Source organism: Notamacropus eugenii, chromosome 1 (assembly GCF_028372415.1).
Source record: "Notamacropus eugenii isolate mMacEug1 chromosome 1, mMacEug1.pri_v2, whole genome shotgun sequence".
In the NCBI taxonomy this organism is placed as follows: Eukaryota; Metazoa; Chordata; class Mammalia; order Diprotodontia; family Macropodidae; genus Notamacropus; species Notamacropus eugenii.
Window position 1 is genome coordinate 122863522 of NC_092872.1, and position 21870 is coordinate 122885391.

The 21870-nt window shown below is 37.5% G+C and overlaps 2 protein-coding genes across 2 annotated transcripts; one reads left to right on the forward strand and one right to left on the reverse strand.

The window, feature by feature from the left end:
* Nucleotides 1-54: 54 nt before the first annotated feature.
* On the forward strand, nucleotides 55-5548 carry SMIM27 (small integral membrane protein 27). Its single transcript, XM_072612793.1, has 3 exons — nucleotides 55-144; nucleotides 4512-4743; nucleotides 5089-5548. The coding sequence occupies exons 2-3, from the start codon at nucleotides 4699-4701 to the stop codon at nucleotides 5203-5205; spliced, it is 162 nt and encodes a 53-aa protein (XP_072468894.1). The 5' UTR covers nucleotides 55-144; nucleotides 4512-4698; the 3' UTR covers nucleotides 5206-5548.
* Nucleotides 5549-5689: 141 nt separating this feature from the next.
* NDUFB6 (NADH:ubiquinone oxidoreductase subunit B6) lies at nucleotides 5690-21644 on the reverse strand. The gene is made up of 4 exons (XM_072612766.1): nucleotides 21229-21644; nucleotides 15104-15196; nucleotides 9767-9811; nucleotides 5690-5874 (listed from the first exon to the last, which is right to left on the reverse strand). Exons 1-4 carry the CDS (start codon nucleotides 21400-21402, stop codon nucleotides 5803-5805), a joined length of 384 nt encoding a protein of 127 aa, XP_072468867.1. The 5' UTR covers nucleotides 21403-21644; the 3' UTR covers nucleotides 5690-5802.
* Nucleotides 21645-21870: the final 226 nt, after the last annotated feature.

A 21870-nucleotide genomic window follows, 5' to 3' on the forward strand; every position in this document is an offset into this window, starting at 1 on the left:
AGGAAAGGGATGGGATCCCCCCCCGGGGCTCGTCACAAGACAACATCCGCTCGTCCTCCCAAACCGCCAACTGTTCTGCGCACGCGCCAGAGGTGACGTTGTAAAGCTCTTCTGCTATGGAGGAGGTGGGCCTACTTAGAAGAGGTAGTGCTGGGGCCAACCTGGGTCTTTCCCTTCCTTCTGCCCCTTTGGGTTGCTTCCTGGGGGAATAAATGGCCTGTTTATTTTAGCCAACGTTAGTTAAAGAATCTGGGGCCAAAGTTCAATCCCTGCCTCTAATGATAACAGTAAAGCGAGTCGCTGGGGGCCGCTAGGGGGCGCAGCGGCGGGCCTGGAATCAGCAAGATGTGACTTCAAATTCAACTCTGACGCTAGCAATATTGTAACACAGGACTAGTCGCTTCAGTTTTTTTAATTGAAAAAGCGGTGATAATAGTGGCACTACCTCCTGGGGGGGGGGGGGGGGTGTGTGTGTGTGAGGATCGCATGAGATAATACGTGTAAAGTGGCATGGTGCTCTGGCCCATAGAAGGCACTCGATATTAATTTCTTTTTACTTCCTTGAGCCTCCGTTTTTTTCATCCGCAAAAATTAAGAAATTAGATTATTGCCGAGGTCCCCATTTCCTCTCTCTCCATATTAATTCCACGTGAATTAGAATTTGAACCTAACTACCACTTAATGAGGACACCCATTAGAAAAAAATGTCTGACAACCAAAAGCTTCCAGTCATTATTAATTCCTCTAAAATGCAGTGGTTTCCAGAACGTGTCATTCCCTCAATTCCCTCCTTTTGTCAAGCAGCCCATGCAAATAATTTTGTTTTTTATTTAAATATAGTTAAGAATGTTTTCATCACAAGCCTTAAATCATGCAGTAAAAATGTATAGATACTGATTAAAATAATTTGCACTTTTCATATTTATAATTTTAAAATAATAATCATGATATGTTATGATTGATGTGATGGATGAACTTTTCCTTCAAGTAGCTTCTTTAAACGTGTCATTGTCCTAACAGAAATGGATTTACCGTGGTTTCACTGGTAGAGGTAATGACCTAGTGAGAAAAACTCTTAAGCAGTTAGGACCTTCTCTATAATTTATAAACTGGTGGGGGGGCACTAAGAGATTAAGTGACTTGCTCAGCCAGTATGTGTTAGAAGTGGGAACTTAAAAACACAGGTTTTTCTGCCTCCAAAGCCAATATGTTGCAGAGGTGGGAACTGACAACAGGTTTTTCTGCCTCCAAGGCCAGTTCTCTCCAGTATGCTATTCTAGTTCATGGTGCATTAACCATAATTAAATAGCAATATAATTCATCATTCTTTTAAAACTCCTAAACAGAATCAATAGTTTGTCGAATGGCTACTGTAGAAAATCCTATCTTGCACAAATAAGATGTTGCAAAGAAGAGTAAAATTTGCATCACTTTCGTAAACCAGAGAACTCTTTTTCACCTAGCTAAAACAGTAAGATTTTCAGATTCAAACCCCCCAAACCACTACCACAAAACAAATCAATAAATTAGCAAGGATTTCTTGAGTGCCTACTATGCCAGACACCAAGCAAGCAAAGAAAAAAAGTGAATAATTCCTTATCCTCAAGAAGCCAATTACATCCTAGCAGGAGATACCTCCTGTAATAAAGCTCACTAAACAGTATCTTTTAAAAAATTTCACATCCTCCTTTCATGTCGTCTATGGGAGAATCAGCTATAAAGGGAATTCATCTTTTTGAGCCAAGTGTGCCAAATTGTCAATTTTATCCACCTGAAAACAGACAAAATAACAGTTCTCATCTGGAACTTCCAGTTGATTCAGCTAGCTTTATGAAAGCAAATACAGTGCCATCCCATCTCTCTTTGGGAACTCTGCAAATGACAAGAACTCTGAATTCCTGAAGGAAGGAAAAGGAAAGAAGGAAAAAAGAACTTATGAGGTGTTTACTATGTGCAAAGCACTGTACAAATACAAATAAGATACAAATAGAAAAGGCATTCTCTCCTTTCCACATTGTAATGGAGGAGACAACACAAATCAAATGAAAAGGTCCTGTGGTCCTTAGGGTACAGTGGCACAGCAGATGTTAAAGCCTCTCCTTTATTTTCATTTCAGTGCCTGGCACTTAACAAATGTTTATTGACTGAGGTTGAACCATTTAACAGTGCCAAGGACCCTGATGGCAAAAAATTTTCTTTTCTGGGTCTGCAGTAGCTGTGGCTATAGCACTTTCAGGAACAGTTGCCAAGCTACAACTCTACAGGGGTTTCTTCTTAGAATGATAGCAGAGATTGCAAAATAGAATAGCAATAATTTGAAATTGCTGGATACATAAATATGTTTAACCTCAATATCAGTCCTACCCCAAAGGCCCCCACCAAAATCCTATCCAGTGGTCCAAAATAAAAACAAAATGTTGACTAAATCTGCTAAGACCAGTTTTGGTACTTCTTTGTACTATGATTCTATATACTTGTGAGGCCATGGAATCTAATCACTCCCAAACATTCAGGAACTGCATATATCAAAAGGAATAATATGAGGTTGTAGAAGCAGCCTAAGGAAGTAGAAATTTTATAAATGAAGAAACTAATTTTGAATAGGAAGATCTGAGTTAGCCAGACCACACAACTTGTGTGATCATGAGGCTTCAGGTTCCTCGTATATAAAATTAAGGTACTGGACTAGGTGAAAACTACTCACATTTACATAGTGCTTAAAACATTTACTGCTTTTCTGCAATTTGGAAATACTGTATGGAAAATGCTGTGCATCTGTTGACTCAGTTATACCACTACTAGGTTTATACCTGAAAGAGATAAAAGAAAGAGGAAAAGGACCTATATATACTAAAATATTCTAGCAGCTCTTTTTGTAGTAGCCAAAAATTAGAAACTAAAATGCCTGAATAAATTGTCGTTTTTGAATGGAATATTATTGTATCATAAGAAATAATGAAATGGATAGTTTTAGAGAAAACTTAGCAGAATTAGGTGAACTATGAATAGGATATTATGGAGAAAAACAACTTTGAAATACTTAGGATTCTGATCATTGCAATCATAAACTATAAGCCCACAGGATTAAAGATGGAACACATCACTAATCTCTGTCAGAGAAATGATGAATTTAAATACAGGAAAACATACATTTTCAGGCATGGCTAATGTGGAAATTCATTTTTGAAGGGATTTATGCATGTTTATGATGAGTTTTTTTTTCTTTCCCTTTTTTGAGAAGGAGTTGTTGCTGAACAGGAAGGACAGACAGCTTGAAAGTGACATAAATGCATGTAAAAATAAATGAATAAGCTTCTTTTAAAAATAAGATGATGCAGGGGATAGAGTGCCTGGCCCTGAGTCAGGAAGACATCTTCCTGAGTTTAAATTTGGCCTCGGACACTTACTTAGCTCTATGACCCGGGACAAATCGCTTACCCGTTAGCCTTAATTTTCTCATCTATAAAATGAGCTGGAGAAGGAAATGGCAAACCACTCCAATATCTTTCCCAAGAAAACCTCAGATGGGGTCTCAAAGAGTTGGACAGACTGAACAACAATTAAGTACTTTTCTTACCACACTTTTGAGATACTCAGTACAAAAGTTAGCTCATTTGATGGATGAATAAATCGAACATAGGAGAGGTAGACCAAGCCACCTAATGTCACAACGACCTAATTTTAGCTCTAAATCCTCTGATCGGAGCAGTTAGTAGAAGTATCCATGTTCAATAATTGATACTGTAGTGTAGGCTTCTGTATTACATTCTTAGTTTAACTGTTTCACTCAGCTAGGTTTAGAGATAAGTGCTCAACATAAAGGTAATTGAACACACAGTACAATTCAACAAGCATTTATTAAGTATCATCCTTTTGGCCCATGCAATCTGCTAGGCTCTTAGTATAAAGTAAAAAATGAAAAGTCTCTGTTTTCTCCTTAGCTTTCATAGGATCACCAAGAAGAAACAGGTAGCAGTTATTGTCTTTCCTCCCCTTACTCCCACCAAAAAAAAAAGTTCAATTATTCAATAAAGAAATAAAATGAGACCTCATCATCATAACACACGAGTACTTGTTTCATAGTAACATAGGAAAATAAACCTGTATTTGAAAAAAAAAACTAATTAAAAAAATTACTTGTTTAACATGACTGTTATAGAAATGTTTTGCATGACTCACATGCATAACTAATATTGAATTGCTTGTCTTCTCAATGTGGGGAGGGAGGAAGAGATAAAATCTGGAAATCAAATTTTTGAAAACTAATGTCAAAAATATTTTTACATATAACTTGGGAAAAATAAAAATACTAAATTAAAAAATGTTTAAATATATCATCGCGTGCAATCAAATAGCATTTTACCACCTGAAAGATAACCTGAATGCCAGGTGAGAAAGGGGTCTGATAATAGAAAGGAGATTTTCTCAGACAGATGGAACATACTTGATGCCTGATTTGATGCAAACCACAAAAGATCCTTTTCACCTTAGACATTTTCCTGTCACCGCAGCGGGGAAAGAGAAGCCTTTAAAATCAACTGACAACCTCCGGTCCCGTGACTGCTTCTGACGTCATCTCCGGGCGGAAGAAGCTGGCCAGCCTGAGAGCGCAGCTGTTCTGTTCCCGGACTTCTTCGTGGAGATGAGCTTGGAAGTGGTTGCCTTGCCCCGCCCTGTAGGGGTCGCGGCGAGCTCAGCATGAGGCCTGTCAGCTCCCGCACTTTGAACTTCGTTTATTCGGTGGTAAGTTTGGAGCAGAGATCTGGAGCATCCCCCGCCTTTAGAACATAAGCTCTTTGAGGGCCCTGGCCGTTTTTTCTTTCTGTTTGTACTCTCAGCGCTTAGGACAGTGGCAGATGCGCAACAAACACCTGATAATTTCTTGTTGCATGGGCACCAGGGTGGCGTTCACTGGCGTCTGGTTCCCTTCTCCCCCACTTTGTTTTTCGGGGGGAACGAGAGTTTGACGGGTAGCAAGCTCCAGGTGAGTTCCAGGCCCCTGGGGCTGCAAAAAGCGGTCCCCCCCCTCCCCCCGCGTAACCGAGGAGGAGGCCCCTGGTAACTTCCTTCTCCCTCTCCCTGCCATAGCTGCTGCTGGCCGTCGTTTTCCTCTCCTGGGGATTCGTGATCTACGCGTGCACTGCAGTGTCTAAGTCGATGCTGGAGAAGAAATATCCAGGCGTAATATTCAGTTTCTGGGGCTGAAGGAATGTAACTGGCATCCTTATCGGGCATCTTGTTTGGAACGCTGGCTTAATAAAACATAATGGATCATTTTGTTTTCATTTGGAGGAAGCAGAGAAAAGGAGGGGGCCCAGACAGGGCACGAAAAAATTTCTTCTCAGGACCCACCCTCACCATGTCAAAACTGGAGATGATGACAAAATATCTGAAATTCTGTTCTACTTAAATGACCTTCAAGTGTTACAGAGCATGACACAAACTCCAGTATGTGGTTTCAGAAATTTAAGCTTGTAGTAGGTATTCAAGGCAAATATTCAGCAGCTGTTACCTGCTTGCTTGTCCACAAGTAAAAAAGTTTTAAATATCTGGTTACTTTTGCTTTGGAATACTCCAATCATCTTAGTTTCAAATTAGGCAAGAGACCATTCTTTTCCATTATTTAGTTTCTACTCCACAATTTAAAAAGACCCAAGCCTTAGGTAAAGGAAGGGTATGAAGGCAATTGTTTTGTATAGTAAACTTTATTAAGTTATTTCAACAGAAAATATTTTCAGTAGATATACTGGTACAGAAACAAAAGTTGGATTCACCCTGCTTTTGGAATTTTTAAGAACATTTTTAATGATAATCATGTATATCACAAACTTTCATTGGTGGAATCACTTCTCCAGTCTCCAGAATTTTATCACCCTATTAAAAAAACAAAGATCATATTATTTTACCCAGTTCCATTTACTTAACAAATATACACAGCAAAGCAAGATATATATTGAAATATTAGTGCTTGAAAGAAAACATTTCAAACTAGCAGATTTACACAATTTTAGTCCTGAATTAGATGGAAGTGAGTTGGTGAAATGTACTCATTTCATAGGATTATAAATTCAGGGATGGAAAGGGATTGTAAAGGTAATACACATATCATTTTATGGATGAGGAAAACCAGAAAGATCAAGTGACTTGCCACTGTTTAAGATCTAAATTTGAACTCCATTTCTGAATCCAGTAGGTTTTTTCTTTTTTTAATACCCTCAGAGGTATATATACAAAAGCATTTCCCAGCATTAACATAATTTATGTATAATTTCTAAATTTGCCATATTTTTACCAAAGTTTTGATCTATTTTGGCTTGCTTACTGTTCAAAATTGACAGTGATATAAATGGATGATTTTAAATAAACAGCAAGTTCCTGAAGGTGCAGTCTTAGAATTTATGCCCTATTTTTTCCATCAGTGGAAAGAACTACACAAAAGGCCTACTGCATTTTTCTCCCCAATCATCTGCAAGGCTCTCAAACATTTTTTCCACCTATACATCCCAAGACAGAAGAGTAGGAGTTGAACGCCTTGAGAGACTGCTATTTTTCCCACTGGAGAGCTAGGTAGTGCATTAGATAGAGTGTCATTGCCTGGAGTTTGGAGTTCATCTTCCTGAGTTCAAATCTGGCCTGAAGACACTTTCTAACTGTGTGACCCTAGGCAAGTCACTTAACACTGTTTGCCTCAGTTTCCTTATCTATAAATGAGTTGGAGAAGGAAATGGCAAACGACTCCACTATCCTTGCCAAGAAAACACCGTGGACAATGTGGTGCACAGGGTCACAAAGAGTGAGACACTACTCAACAATGACCAAAATCAAATTTGGGTCTTCCTAACTCCAGGCCCAGTGCTCTGTCCTCTGATATATAGCCTCTCGCTGTAGGAAGACTTTGAGCCTGGTTTTTTCACTAATTCTGTGATTTGGGTAAGTGGGAAAATGCTGAATTTGAAGTCTAAGAACCTGGATCCCAGCTTAGTCTGTATCTTCAGACTTGCATGACATTTTGGCAAGCCTTTTTGCATTGTTTCCTCATCTATAAGACAATGTGTTGAACTAGAAATCCAGCTTTTGAGGTAATTTTCACTCTTAGCTCTGAAATTATGATCCTAAATCATTTCTACCTTGAGCTTCTTTCTCTAAACGGTAAAATAAGAGAGTAAATGTTATTTAATGTTCTGTTTGTTACTAAACATGTACCCTGGGGCAGGGAAAAACAATCATAAGACTCAGTTCTTCCCACCCCGCACCCCCCCCTGCAAAGAACTTAACTCTTTGGTGATCCCCTTTAACTCTACTGTCTACCTTCTATTGTTAATCTCCAATTTATCCTTACATAACTTGTTTGTACATAGTTGTTTTCATGCTGTCTCTCCCATTAGATTATGGGCTCCTTAAGAGCATGGAATATCTTTTTGCCTTGGCAATATCCTCACTGGACACACAGTAGGTGCTTAATAGAGACAAAAGTTAAACAATAAAAGAATTAGATAATAATGCTAGATGACTGGAGTTTAAAAAGTAGTACAAGATTTGTCAACTTATTGAAGTGAAAAAGACAATGATAAGTGTTGAAGGAGAGATCATTCTCAGAAAGCTTCATGAAAGGGGGAATTGAGCTAGGCTTTGGATAATAAAGGTGACTATGAGATAAAGTTAATCACTTTAAAGTTTGCAAAGCGTTTTCCAAATATTTCTTTTGGTGCTCACAACAACCCTACAAGTAGTTACTCTGATTTCCACTTTAGCAGATGAGTAAACTGAGTTTCAACGAGATAAAGTGGCTTGCTCAGAGTCTCAAAGCTAATAAGTTCTGGAGGCAAGATCCAGTTTTATTAACATCCCCAGGTAGCTTCTAAGAATTGACAGGACGAGGAAGGGGTAAACATAAGCAGGCTTAGTGAGTGATCAGAGCAAAGATTTGAGCTCTAAGTGTGTTCTGGGGTTAGTGCAGGTGTTTAACAGTACTGTTCATTTTGCAAATACTAGATTTATCATACATGTGCATGTATTTTACAGAAAAGTGAAAGACATTAAATGATTAAAGAATTGAAATTTTGGAGAAGATGGTTCATGAGAAGAATAATTCAGGGCATTATTTAGCTTGTTTAGGACATTATTTAGCTTAAAAAAACCTATAATGGAAGTTATAGGGGGTAGGGAAGGGGAAGGCTCAGACAGGATACAAAAACATTTCTTCTCAGGACCACTCTCACCAGGCTCAAAACGGGAGGTGACTACAAAGCAACTGAACTTCCATTTCTGCTTAAATTACCTTAAGGTATTACAGATCATGAAACTCCAGTCTGTAGTTTCATAAATTTAAGCTAGTATTAGGTATTCAAGGCAAATATTCAGCAGTTGTTATACTCAACAAGTAAAGATTTTAAATGTCTGGTTATTTTTGCTTTGCAACAAGAGACCATTATTTTCTCTGGTTTAGTTTATACTCCACAATTCAAAAAGGCCAAAATGTGGAGAACGTTAAATGACAAATTAAAGGCTATATCTAGCGGAAGCATCTGAAAAAAAGAAATGGCAGGGTAGCAACACAGTTCAGTGGAAAGAGCACTTGACTTGGAGTAAGGAGATCTGAATTTAAATCCCAGTTCTGGTGCTTAGTAGCTGTGTGGCCTTGGGCAAATCACTTAAGCTAAGTCAGTTTTCTTATGTGTAAAAAATGGGGATATTATTTGTATCCCTCACAAAGTTGTTGTGGGGGAAAAAAAGCAGTTTGTGAGCTTACAAATTTTACATAAATGAGTTTATTATTTTGCTCAAAGTAATGTTTTAGGAAAGTTAATCTGTAAGGCACATAATGCTTCCTGATTGACTAAATACTAACTTTGCTTTTATAAGTACATAATTCAATACCTCAGAGATCTGTGATTTCATCTTTCTACCAATGACTATGACAGTGATTATCACTCCACACCTTAGCAGATGATCTAATGAATTTGAGACCAGAAAAAAAAGAAAATCAACACCCGGTGGCTGACCATGCAGGGCTGACATTTTTATCATTTAGTTGAGCTAATCCCAGAATGACAGTCCATTGGGAGGTCCCTATTCAAAATTATGTCAGTCTGATGGGATCCACCAGGACTTGTGCTCTGCTTTGCCAGTAAGAACTGAAGGTCCTTCCCACCTCAGGAGACAAAGTTTATGAATCCAAAAAGATGACACCAAATTACCATAATGCTATATTCTATGTAATGCTATATGTACAACTAAAATCAGAATTTGAAAATGGAGTCAGTAGCCCTTGGTAAAAAGAAATAACAAGTGTGTTACTAGAAATGATCCAGGGATTAGAACCGGAGACACTGTGTCCCTGTATCAGCTCAGGCCTCCATGCTAATTAAGAAGATAAACTCAAGCTAGGTGATCCAGGAGTTGTGCCAAACAATTATGCATCTTTTGGACTTCGTGCCCAGTGAGCATCAGCATCTGGGTAGTTTAAATGATGGCAGCATGCTACCTCCTCCTACCCCTGCAGAGAGGTAATTGCCAGTGACAAATTATAGGAACTTAAAATTCTCCAAAATTTAACACTGCCCAAGTTCATATAGCATGTTACTTTTCTATCCAGACTGCCCACTCCAACCATTACTACCAAGCAAAGTTACGTTTTCTACCTTTCCTTTTACAATACATAAAGCAAGCTCTGGGCAGCAAGGGGTAAAACATTAGTTAAATGATAGTAGAGGCAACATGAAATAAAAAGGAACTAAAAATTATTCATAAAAATAAGTTGACTTACTGGAAATATTTTAGGTTTCTTTTCAACAATACCATATGGCCTTGTCTGCAACAAAAATGAGGTTATATTAATTTATTTTTATACTTTCTTCTAAAGCTAAAGAATAACATCGTTCAATAAGCACACATCCAATTGTTTAAATTCTTTGTTATACTCAAAACATAAATGACTCTACAGCTCTCAGAAGTTAATAACACTGTTATGCAACCAACATTTTAGGGAAATAAACAGTTTGTAAAGTCATGTGGACTCAGAAATATAAAAATAAGCTTTATATTCACAAGTTGCAAAAATCTTGAGTCATATTTTCTTCTAAGCAATAAAATGCCTAAAAGTTTCCCCCCAATTTTAAAAATCATTTTCTACTTATCTAAGATGTCACTCAAAACACATCAGTATTTCTCAGTCTATGAGCCAGGCACAGAACTAAACCAAATTAACTTTCCTTACCAGGAAAAGCAAAATCATTTAAGAATACTGAAAAGGTTTCATCTGCATAAACCTCTGGATAAAATTACTGCACTACCATTCTCCCATCATTTTCAGATATATAAAGACCCTAAGACCACTTCATTGAATTTATAAAACTTTTCCTTTCTTGGATGGAAGCAATGGGGGCTAAAGTTTGCCTAAACCATGCTAAATTATGATATTGCCTATCCAAAATGGAAATATAACACAGATACAGGATTTACAACTCATTCATTTGAGATGGATGCTTAAAAATAATACACTTCAAATGGTTATTTGTGTAGGAATATTATTGGGTCTAGGTCAGTTCTCAAAAAGCACTGTATTCTTTGCTATAAGGAATTATGACATGAGGCTCATGCATATGCAGTTTCTCTTTCCTAAGTTGTTTTTGTTGAATTTTTTGTGAATTTGAGCTCTGATGTGTTCTGAGGTAAGTGCATATGTGTAATATTAGTATTGTTTATTTTGCAAATACTATTATTTTACCATACATGTGCTTGGTTAGTTAAAAAAAAAATTGGGAGGTGGTAAGAAGAGAGGAGAAAAGAAACAAAGGAGAGAAAAAAATGACACAGAGAACAGAAAGTTGCTGAACTTGGAATCAAGATGACCTGTCTCTGAATAGATTATGGCTGTGACTCCTACAAATCATTTAACTTATCAGTGCCCTAAGCAGCTTTTTACAAAAACTAAAAACTGAAGAGAGGGTATAATCTGCAGGGTAGTAACATTTATATTAGGCAAAGCCATTTGCAATGACATAAAATCCAAGACATTAAAGCATATTCTGTGAAACTTGTGGCACATTATTATACTGGGACACATCCTTTGGGAACTACTGGCCTCGATGCTACAAAGACATTTTAGTACTTTAAGAACACTGTAACAGTAAAAGAAATCTGGAATCTACTGACTAAACCATTTTATTAACCATGTGACTATGGACAAGTCACTTAATCTTTATAGATCTTTTTCTGTAAAATTAGGGGTTATAGAAAAAAGCGAAGTAACTGAGTTGAATAAGAAGGAAAACATTTGGTGGATTGGAGGGCAACTAAATTTGTGAAGAAAAACTTTGGAGAAATTGATGACAGTCTGGAGAAGGAAAACTTCCAGATCCAGATTCTATAAGTGAAGCTTGAAAGAGAAGGAAAGAGGGTCACGGGTTTTTTACAGAATACATGATTTAACCAAGTTGTTTCAGGGAATCCTGTAGCCTCAGAATCAATTCTTTGTTCACTCCATGTAAGTTGGATATAAAAAACTTTTTTTGATCCTAGGCAAGTCATTAAACTTGTCTTCCTCATTTTACTCATCTCTAAAATGGGGATAATAACAGCACCTAATTCCCATGGTTGTTGCGAGGCTCAAATGAGATAATACTCATAAGGGACTTAACACAGTACCTATAATATAGAAGACACTAATGTTTGTGATCTCTCTCCCATCCTTCCCTTCCTCAGTCAAAAGGCACATCCATGATACAGAATTCTGATTGTATCTACATGTTACCTACCCACAATACTAAACAATAAATGAAGTGTCATGTTAATAAATCAAGTTGTTTTGTCCATTAAAAAAAAGAAAAAGGAGTGTGATTAAGGAAGAATAACAAGCAAAAACTTGAAGAGAAGTATTCAAAAAGAAGGGAAAAGACATGTAGTTGGTAAAACAAGAAACAAAAGATAAATGAAACAAACCTATGCATAAAGCAATTTGATAAAGAGGATTAATGTGGGAGGCAAGTTGGTAAAAGAAAGGAGCCTGGGGAAAAGAGAAGGTAGAGAGTGGCTATGGAATTGTTGAGATTAAAAAAATAAATTGCCTGTGGCTGTTAAAATATTCAGAGTTGACTAGCTATAACTTTAGTCCAGATGCTTAAAGGGTGTATTGAATACATATAGGTAGCACAAAAAACAAGGCTTTAAAAAAATGAAATCCAACAGGAAGAATTTTGAGTGCATGGTGTTTGTTATTCAGCCATAGCAAGTGACTATATGTTTCAAATGTAGACTTCTCTCTCTCCTGGAGAAGACCTTGAACAGACTCAAGGTTATGAGAAAAAAGTGTTTCTTTTTTAAAACATGGAAATAGGGCTTCAATTAAAAAAAAAGTAAAGTATCCAAAGTGGGGGGGAAATTTACCCTTGTCAAGAGGCTACAGAATAGGAGAATTAAACAAAGAAAAGAAAAGAATCAATTTACACTTAGAACTAAAAAACTGAGGCTTTTCCGTTAAGAGGGAAAACTAGATGTTTTAAGGAGGAAGTAGATGGTTGTTCTCTAAGGAATGAAATAGTAGAGCTATAAAGAAGCTTTTAGGTTCAAGACCATCATCAATGTCAAATGAAGAATAGAAGAGTAATAATGGTGATTATTCTTCTGCTCAGATAACTCCCAAGAATTATTAAAATGGATGACTAAAGAAAACAAAACTGCAAAAATGGATAACTACCCACTCACTTCTTGTGATTCATATGGACCCATGATATTTTCAAAAATAGGGCAAAACCTACAAAATCTTAATAAGAAATTAAAGAGCACAGTGACCCAAGTTGTATATTCCACTGCTATCCAGTAAAGGCAAGGAATGTAGAGGGGAAAAACTCATCTGGATAAGAACATAGTATACAAGAATGCGATTTTGGACTATGGCTCAAAATGCAGGGATGACAAACTCCTACCTAGGGATGAAATATACTAAGGCCAGCAAAAGTTTATTTGTGAGTGTCTTGTAAATCTAAGTAAAGGGGTTTAAAACAAAAAAAATAAGATGACTGAGGGACAAAACTGTCATTGTATAGCCACATCCTCGATAACACAGAAACAAGTAGCTCTAGTGAATGAAGAACAGTGGTTGAGACATCTGGAAGTTCATAGAACAAAATCCAAGAAAAGGACCTATGGCCAAATATATGTACATACAAATGCCTAAAGCTTAAAACAACAAAGAGAAATTAAAGTATGAACTTCTGAAGAGAGGAAAGTGGCTTTGTGGACAAAGATGGTGGTTGAATTCCTGGAGGTTCCTGGAATCATCACTGAGAAAGAGAGAAGCATCCAGGACAGATCTCAAAAAGAAGAAGTGGGACACAGATTGTGGGGCCAGGAGGGAGGAGATAGATCCTGCTGATCTTACAAAAGAGACTGGGGAAAAATCTGCCAGGCTTGCCAAAAAACAACCACTGCCCAAGTGTATCACAAAAAGCCAAGAAGGAGAGAACATTCAGAAAGATAATGCAGAGAACTCTTTAGTGTGTAAACTTCTATTTTTGCAGATCAGCCACTGTAATGGCTCAGAGAGGTAATGAGTCTGGGGAGTTAAGAAGGCTTGGTTGTAGAGCATGAGAACTGGAAGAATGTTGGTACCCCCATCAGAAATAGGGAAGTTAAAAGAAGAGGCTGACTCAGGGAGGAAGATGAGTTCTGGTTTGGACATGCTGAGGTGAGCCTATGGGAAGTCAGATGTCAAGCAAGTAACTGAAAATTTCAGACTATATTGTTGCTTGTTGTAGGACTGTTGCTGTTTGTCCTTTGTTGTTGAAGAAGACCATGACATCAGGAAGGTGATGTCATGACTTGGAAGTGAACTGGATTAAAGTGAGAAGGGCTGTGCAAAGGCACAGAGCCATATGGGTCCAGTAGCAAGATATATATCAGGATTTTGAGAGATGGCCACAGGTGAGTAGGATCAGAGAGGTATAAAATGATTGCCTCAAAATGGATTCAAGAGAACATAGGAAGGAGAATATTTATATAGCACTTTATATAGTATAGCAGGGACTATGCTAAGAACTTGACAAGTTATCTCACTTGATCCTCGCAACTCAATCCGGGGAGGTAGACGCTATAACTATGCCCATTTTACAATTAAGGAAACTGAGGCAAACAGAGAATAGGTGACTTGCTCAGGGTCACACATTAGTCTGAGGTCAGCTTCAAATTCAGGTCTTCCAGACTCTAGGCCCAGAACTATCTATCCATTGCACCTCCTAGTTTGTTCTGAGGAAAGAAGGCTGGATTTGGGAGATTGGGGAGTCCTTTGCATTCATACCCCAACCATCCTAGTTCAGGTTAACATATCCTCTTACCTGTTACAATAGCCTTTTCATTACTGTACTTAGTCTCATCTTCCAGAATACTGCCAAAATGATATTCCTGAAGCAGGAGGCTGACCATGTCACTGGTCTCTGTTCAAAGTGTGACTCCCCATTGCCAAATTCTTCTGGTTGGCATTTAAAGTTGCTCACAATCTAGCTCTAACACATCTCTCTAGCTCCATGTACCTATTTTCAACACCCAATTATGAGCCTGACTCTTGTGCTTTCCTGGTTGTGTGTCCCTGACCATTAGATAATTCTCTGTTCATTTTGTACATATCCTATCTTTATTTATCTGTAAACACACTGTATTTCCTTAACAGAAGGTTAGCATCTTGAGGGCAGAAATGTTTTTATTTTTGATTCTGAATACCCAGCACCTACCTCGAAGCCAGCACAGATTCTGAGCTTGCTTAATAAATGTTAATTGACTAATTAACTCATTCTCCTCCTTCTGGTACTTCCAGAACCCTTGCCCTTAGGCTTCAAATCTAAGGCAAACAGTATTAATTGAAGACTACATTATGCATTTCACTGGCTGCTCTAGTACCCCTTCTTCCCCCTTCACATTATTTTTCTAATAAAATGCATTCCAAATAGTCAAACTAAAAGGAAGGAGCCTTGGGGACACTGATGCTTCAGTTTTTAAGTTGGAAATTACAAAGCAAAGCAATTTGAGGTATACCTGGATAGCGGTTAGCTTTTCATTATCTTACAACAAAATAAACACATAACCCCAAACAATATTTACTTCAAATACTTACTTGTACATGGTATTTGACATAATAGTGAACAATCCAGGCTGGTATAAGTAAGTTAGTAAAAACAAACATTCCATTTCGGTATGCCTTAAAAGCCTGAAAATAAACAAAACAAGTGAGTACTTGCAGCACACATACCAACTAAATTCACTGTAATGACACTACCTGTACATATAAGCTGTGTATTTTCTAAACCTCTATAAGATGTTGACATAATTTTTTTCAAGAAACCCTGGCCTAAGATCCCTGCTGAGGGCAGGATCTGCTGGGGGAGTCAGGCATTAAGGCAAAGGACTTTGTGTAAGAATAACAGAGTAGAACTTTAAAAGAAATATGTTAGATATATTTTACTACACAACCTGGATAAAGTCTAAGATTTTACCTATCAATCATGGGAAAGTTTTGTTCAATAGAAATCTCTAGGTCAAGTATCAATTTCCAGTCCCAAAGGTACAGTGAGTTAAGCTCCATTTATCTTATGTTCCTAAACATAAGTGAAATAACACTGAATCTACAAACTGAGAAAACCATTTTCTCTGGGGCTGAGCAAAAATCAGCAGCAAGTCACTTGTGTGGTCTGTAGTTGTCTTCAAAAACCTTCTCAACCCAAAACCATTTCCGAGAGGACTAACTGGGAAGCCAGTGGTGGGGAAACAAACAGGGAATATGGTGTAGTGAAAGGTTTAATTAATACCAGTATAATCAACATGTAGCTTGCAAACACAAAAGAACCAGGTGGAAGGTTTGCCTGGACACCTTGACAAAGTTTTAATAAAGTACAATGATACTCTTAATAGAAAAGGTATTGAAGAAGAAAATGTGAAAATTACAGACTATTGTCTGGGGGAGAAAGGGAGAAATTAAACAATTTTGGGGGGCAGTGGTGAGCAGAATGGTGCAGTATATGTAGGGAGTGGTGAATCTGCAGTCAGAAGATCTGGAGTCAAATTTTGGCTTTGTCATTTACTACTTTGATCAGGAAACATTTAATTTTTTACCTGTCTGCCCCACGGTTCTCTCAACTGTAGAATGAAACTGTAGGGCTACATAATTTCTAAGGTTCACCTTACGTATAAATCTGTGATCTCACAAAAAGCAGAATACCTGATAAATTGCTGACTTGCTTGATCTATTTCAATCTATCTCAATTTTTGCAATAACTTAATCTAACAAAAAATTAAAATCGTAAGTGAAATAATTAAATCCAAACTATTTAGGTTTTTTTTTAAAGAGGATATATATTTCACATTTAACAAAATAACAATAATGCTATATTTATTTCTATATCATATTCCAATGTGAACAATTAGAGGAGTTAGGCAAAGAGTCACCAATAAGTCATCACAGAGTAGGTCATTTAGAGTCCCCTCTTTGCTGCCTACTAGATCTGTAAGTTACCTAATTCAAGTTAATGTAAAACAGCTGGATGTCATAGTCAATAGAGCACTAGGCTCCGAGTATGGAAACCTCAAATTCAAAATGGGCCTCAGACATCTGCTAGCTATGTTGTCCTGGTCAGGTCTTAACTTCTGTCTTTCTCAGTTTCTTCAACTGTAAAATGGGGATAATAATAGCACCTACCTTGAAGGGTTGTGAAGATCAAATGAGATAAAGCATTTTGCACAGTGCTTGGCACATAACTTAGGTGCACTTAGAGTGCCTGGTACAGAATAAGCACTATACAAATATTTATTCTATTTCATTCGTTACTGTTGACTGCTAAGCCTGAAATGCCTCCCCATGGTCTATTTTAAAACTGAATTTAATAAAAAGAAAAAAAAATGGGACTGAAAATAGGTAATCTCTTAAAGTCAATAGGGATGAAATACTTCTGTCACAGCTGTAGTGAAGCCCCTTGAGGATAGGGGCTGTTTTTGTCTTTTTTTGTATACCCAATGCTTAATTAACCTGGCGCCTGGTACAGAGTAGGTGATTAATAAATACATATCGATTTGACTTGGACATTAATTATCATTTCAGTGTATTATCTAGATGCTGAAACAATTAACACTAAATCTCTACCGTACTGGCAATTCTTTTAAAAAATATTTTGATATTTTGTTTTTATATTACGTTTATAAATTACACTTTCAGAAATGTGTGACAAAGTAAAACTGTTAAGAAAGTATGCACAACATTGCATATCTGTAGGACTCTCCAACTTTTCGTTTTAATTTAATGAATCTTTTTTCTCTCCTTCCGACCCCAATACCAAAAGCAAAAATTCTCAAAACATATATGCACCGTCAAGGAAAACAAAATCCCTCAACTGCTGCATACAAAAATGTTTATTTCATTTTGTTCTCTAAATTCATCATCTCTGTCATGGATAGCACGTTTCATCATCAGTATTCTGAAACCATGAATGGCCACTGTATTAATCATAGATCTTACAGCTTTCAAAGTTATATTTTAAGTGTTGTTGCTGTATGAACTACTTTCCCAGTGCTGCTCATTTCAGTCCTCATCAGTTTATACAAGCCCTCAAAGTTGTTAATTTTTATAATACTGATATCAGAGTATAAACTGTGCTGGTTCTGCTTACTTCACCCTGTATCAGTTCATAGAAGTCTTTGCTTTTTTTCTGAAATTACCTATTTCCTCATTCCGCAGCACAATAATACTCCATCCTATTCCTCAACTGATGGGCATACTCTTAATTTCCAGTTTTTTGCCATCTCAAAAAAAGCTACTATATTTATTAAAAAAAAAAAAAAGCCTTTTCTTAAGTGTTAGTTGATTGACCTCTTTTGAGTAAAGGTCTATTAGTAGTATAGCAGGGTTAATTTTTTTTAAGTTTATCAACTTTTTCTGTATAATTCTAAATTGTTTTTCAGAATGTTTGTACCAATTCATAGGTAGGTCCAAAGTCCTTTAATATTTATTATTTTCCTTTTTTTGTTAAGTGTTACTCTGATGAGTATGAGATAGAATCTCATAATAGCTTTAATTTGCATTTTTCTAATTAGTACTGATTTGGGGCATTTTTTCATATGATTGGATTTCTCCCCTTAAGAAATACCTGTTCATATCATATCCTTAGACCATTTATCAAACAGGGAATGATTCTTTTTCTTATTTGAATCAGTTCCTTAAGGCATGAGAATTGTGGGAACTGAGTGAATCACACTGACTGGATCTAGTTCAGTTCCCTTTCTATTCAATTATGGGTCTAGTCCAATTTCTGTCTTTTGAGAAAATTTTATGAAATTATGGGAATTATGAGAAAATTGCATTGTGTGGGAAATTGGTACACCTCTACCTGTTGCTTAGGGACCCTTAACTAAGGACTTAAATTATCCTGACCAGAAAGAGTCAAATCTGAAGACTGATGCAAAGAGTTTTTTTTAATAATCATACATCTCAAGTAACCCCTATATCTTAACTGAAAATTGGCCCAATATTGGTCAAACAGTCACTGTACTATCTTGTATCCTGGTTTATATCCTGGTGTTTTTTTTTAATGTATAAAATATATGAATGCATAATTATAAAATGTATAAAAATCCATCTCCTCTCGTCTGCCTTAGGGTCCAGGGCAAGCTAAGGAGGCCTGGTCCTGATTTGTTATGCAACTGGCATGTACTGCTTAATAAATCAATATGCTCAGAAGCGCAAACCTTTGTTTCCTCAGTTACCTCAGATTTTACTGCAAAGATTTTTTTCCCAAGATATCTGTTTCCTTTTGATTTTTAACATCATTATATTTCCTTTGTGCAAAACGTTTTAAACTAAATCAAAATGAACAATTTTATCATCTGCAAAGGGGGAAAGGGTGGGCATTTTTAAGCACCTACAATGTACTAAGTGTTTTATGACTATCTCATTTGATCTCTATATAGTGATCCTCTATTCCGTGTTGGGTCATGAACTTTTCTCCTATTCACAGATATGACAGGTAATTTATTCCATGTTTCTCTAATTTGTTTACAATATGACCTTTTATATCTAGGTCACATACTCATTTGGAGCTTACCTTGGCAGGATGCTGAAGTGTTGATCTAAATCTAATTTATTCTACATTGCTGTCCAATTTTCCCAGTAATTTTAATCAAATAGTGAGCAGCTTTGTGTTTATTCAATTTTCTGGTATTAATTATTCTGGTAAGGTATTAAATTTTCTATATCTTGCATACTTAATCTGTTTCACTAAACAGTATTTCTTATTTGGTACCAAATTATTTTATCAATAACTTCTTATAGTATAGTATGGAATCTGGCCCTACTAGACCCTTTTTGTTCCCATTTCTTTTCAGTATTTCTCTTTAAATGTGACCTTTTTAAAAATCTCCATATGAATTCCTTATTATTTTTCTAGCTTATAAAACAATCCTTTTATACTTGATTGACTGCATTGTATAGCACTGAATAAGTAAATTAATTCAGCTGTAGTACTGTCATTTTTTATACTGGCTCATCCCCACTATAAGCAATTACTACTTTTCCAATTATTTACATCTTTATTTTGTAAACAGTTGCTTGTATTTCTATTTAGTTTTTGTACATATCTTGAAAGGTAGACTCCCAAGTATTTTACACAATCTTGTAGTAATTCTGAATGGAATTTCTCTTATGTCTTCTTGCTAGATTTTAATGGCATATATAGAAATGATGATGATTTTTATGGATTTATTTTATATCCTTCAACTTTGCTCAATTTCAATTAATTTTTTTAGTCTTTAGAGTTCTTTAAGTACATGATCGTATCACCTGCAAAAAGGAATAACTTTGTTTCTTTTTTACTAATGAGGATTTCCTCACTTTTGTTTGTCTTAACTCTGTCCAGCATTTCTACTGCTGTGCTAAACAGAGCATGGTGACAGTGGTTGCTGTTGTTCATCCTTCTTTTTGGAAGAGGATCAATGAAGACTTTCAAATGAATTAGATATGAGTGGGACAGAGCGGCACAAAGGCCAGCTGCACACTCTCCTCTAAAGTGATTAAAGTCCAGTGGCAAAACAAAGGTCACGATGACTGTCAACGGCTCAGGATGCAGTGGGTGACCTTGGCCTTTCTAAATTAAGGTCAATAAGACCCCTCCATTAACAGGTTGCATGCCCCTGCTAATAAAGGATATATCACTCAGATAATTGCCTCGGATTGCCCTTAAGTCATAGATATTTTAAACTAGAAGTGAGATTATAGAGTATATAATCCAAGTCTACTTTCTTCTTCATTTTGGTTCAAATTAGCAAACTACAACCCAAAGAAGTTAGGTGACATACCCAAGGTCACACAGCTAATTAACTGTAGGACTGCGACTAGGTCAAGTTCTCACCATATGTTTGGTGACAATGGACATTAGTGACAGCTCATGGACTGTTTTGTAGGATGGTAAATTTCAACCAATGGCATTCAAATTTTACCTGTCAGGACTAAGTAAGGTAAAGACTGGCAGGGCATTTTGGAGGGAGCTCAAGAGAGTTCTGCCTCTTTTATTCCAACATCATAGACTTTTTCCAAACCGTAACACTCTGTGTATTCTTGGAAATCAGAAAGGGGAATGAATAGGTTGTCTTGTCCGAGAAAAAAAAAAGTTCAGACATTTATAGGAAGAGATAGTAAGGGAAAGGGAACAGAAGGAAAAGTCTTCTCACAATGTGTGATAAGCTGCTTTGAATAGTGGCTCGGAGGAAACTTTTGGGAAACTGTCTTTTCTAACATCAACAATGCTGGCTTTAGGCTTTCCCGTATACCTTCTTCGTAACAATCCTGTCAAGCTATCGCTTTATCCACTTTAATAAAGTCAATAGTAGTAGCCCTTTAAGTTTTGCAAAGGACTTTACAAGTATGGGATATGGGTGTTATTATCTATCTATCCCCTTTTACAGATGAGGGAAACTGCGTCTCAGCGTCCCAATTGGCTCGCTTCCAGTTTATCCTGTATGAAGCTTGCTTATCCACAGCTGTTTGCGGCTATGAGCGCTTAGCACCATTACTTGGACACAGTAGGCGCTTAATAAATAAACACTGACTGACAACAGGAAATGCTTCTGGGATGGACGTTCAGAGAAGCAGGCCGCAGGCCGTGCTGCACCCCCCCCCCCCCCCGCTTTCTCTTCCTCGTCTTTCAGGGAGGGAGGAGGCGTGCCCCACGGGTAAGTGGGGCCAGGGGCGTCGTCACTCACAAATCTCCTCCAGACGGAGTCTGTCTGAAGAAAGTTATCCCAGAAGCCCGACCAAGCCTTGTGCCGGGGCAGCACGGGCTCCCGGGGGCTCAGCTCCTGGTCCTTCAGCCACTGTCTCCTCAGAGCGCGCAGCTGCTCCAGCCGCAGCTTCTCGTCTGGACTGAACCCCGACATCTCCTCGGTCTCGCCGCCTAAAACAAACTCGATCGAGGCCGAAGGGACCCTTTCTCAGCAACCCAGCGACCTTGGCGGGACGGTACTAAGCGGCGCTGGCGCGCCCGGTGATGACGCAGTCACCTTCTCTCCAAGCCTGCTCCGACAATCTGAGGCTGTTGGGCAGGGCAGAAATGAAGGAGGAGAGGGGGAGGAGAATGAAGGCTGCTTGGGGCGGAATGGGGCGAGATCATCTGCGCACGCGCATGAGCCTTTCTTCCTCACAGGTGGCTTGGCGCCTCCTGGTGTTCAGGATTGCAGCGAAAGAATTAAAGTGGCTCCTGATTTTGCTGGAACCTCCATCCCTAGAGCTTAGAGTGCAAGTGTGAAATTCTGAGTTTAGGAGGCATATTTAGACACTGACTCACTTCCATCCTTTTGATAGTGAATTCACCTTTCATGGAAGTGAATTGCAACGTAAGCTAATTG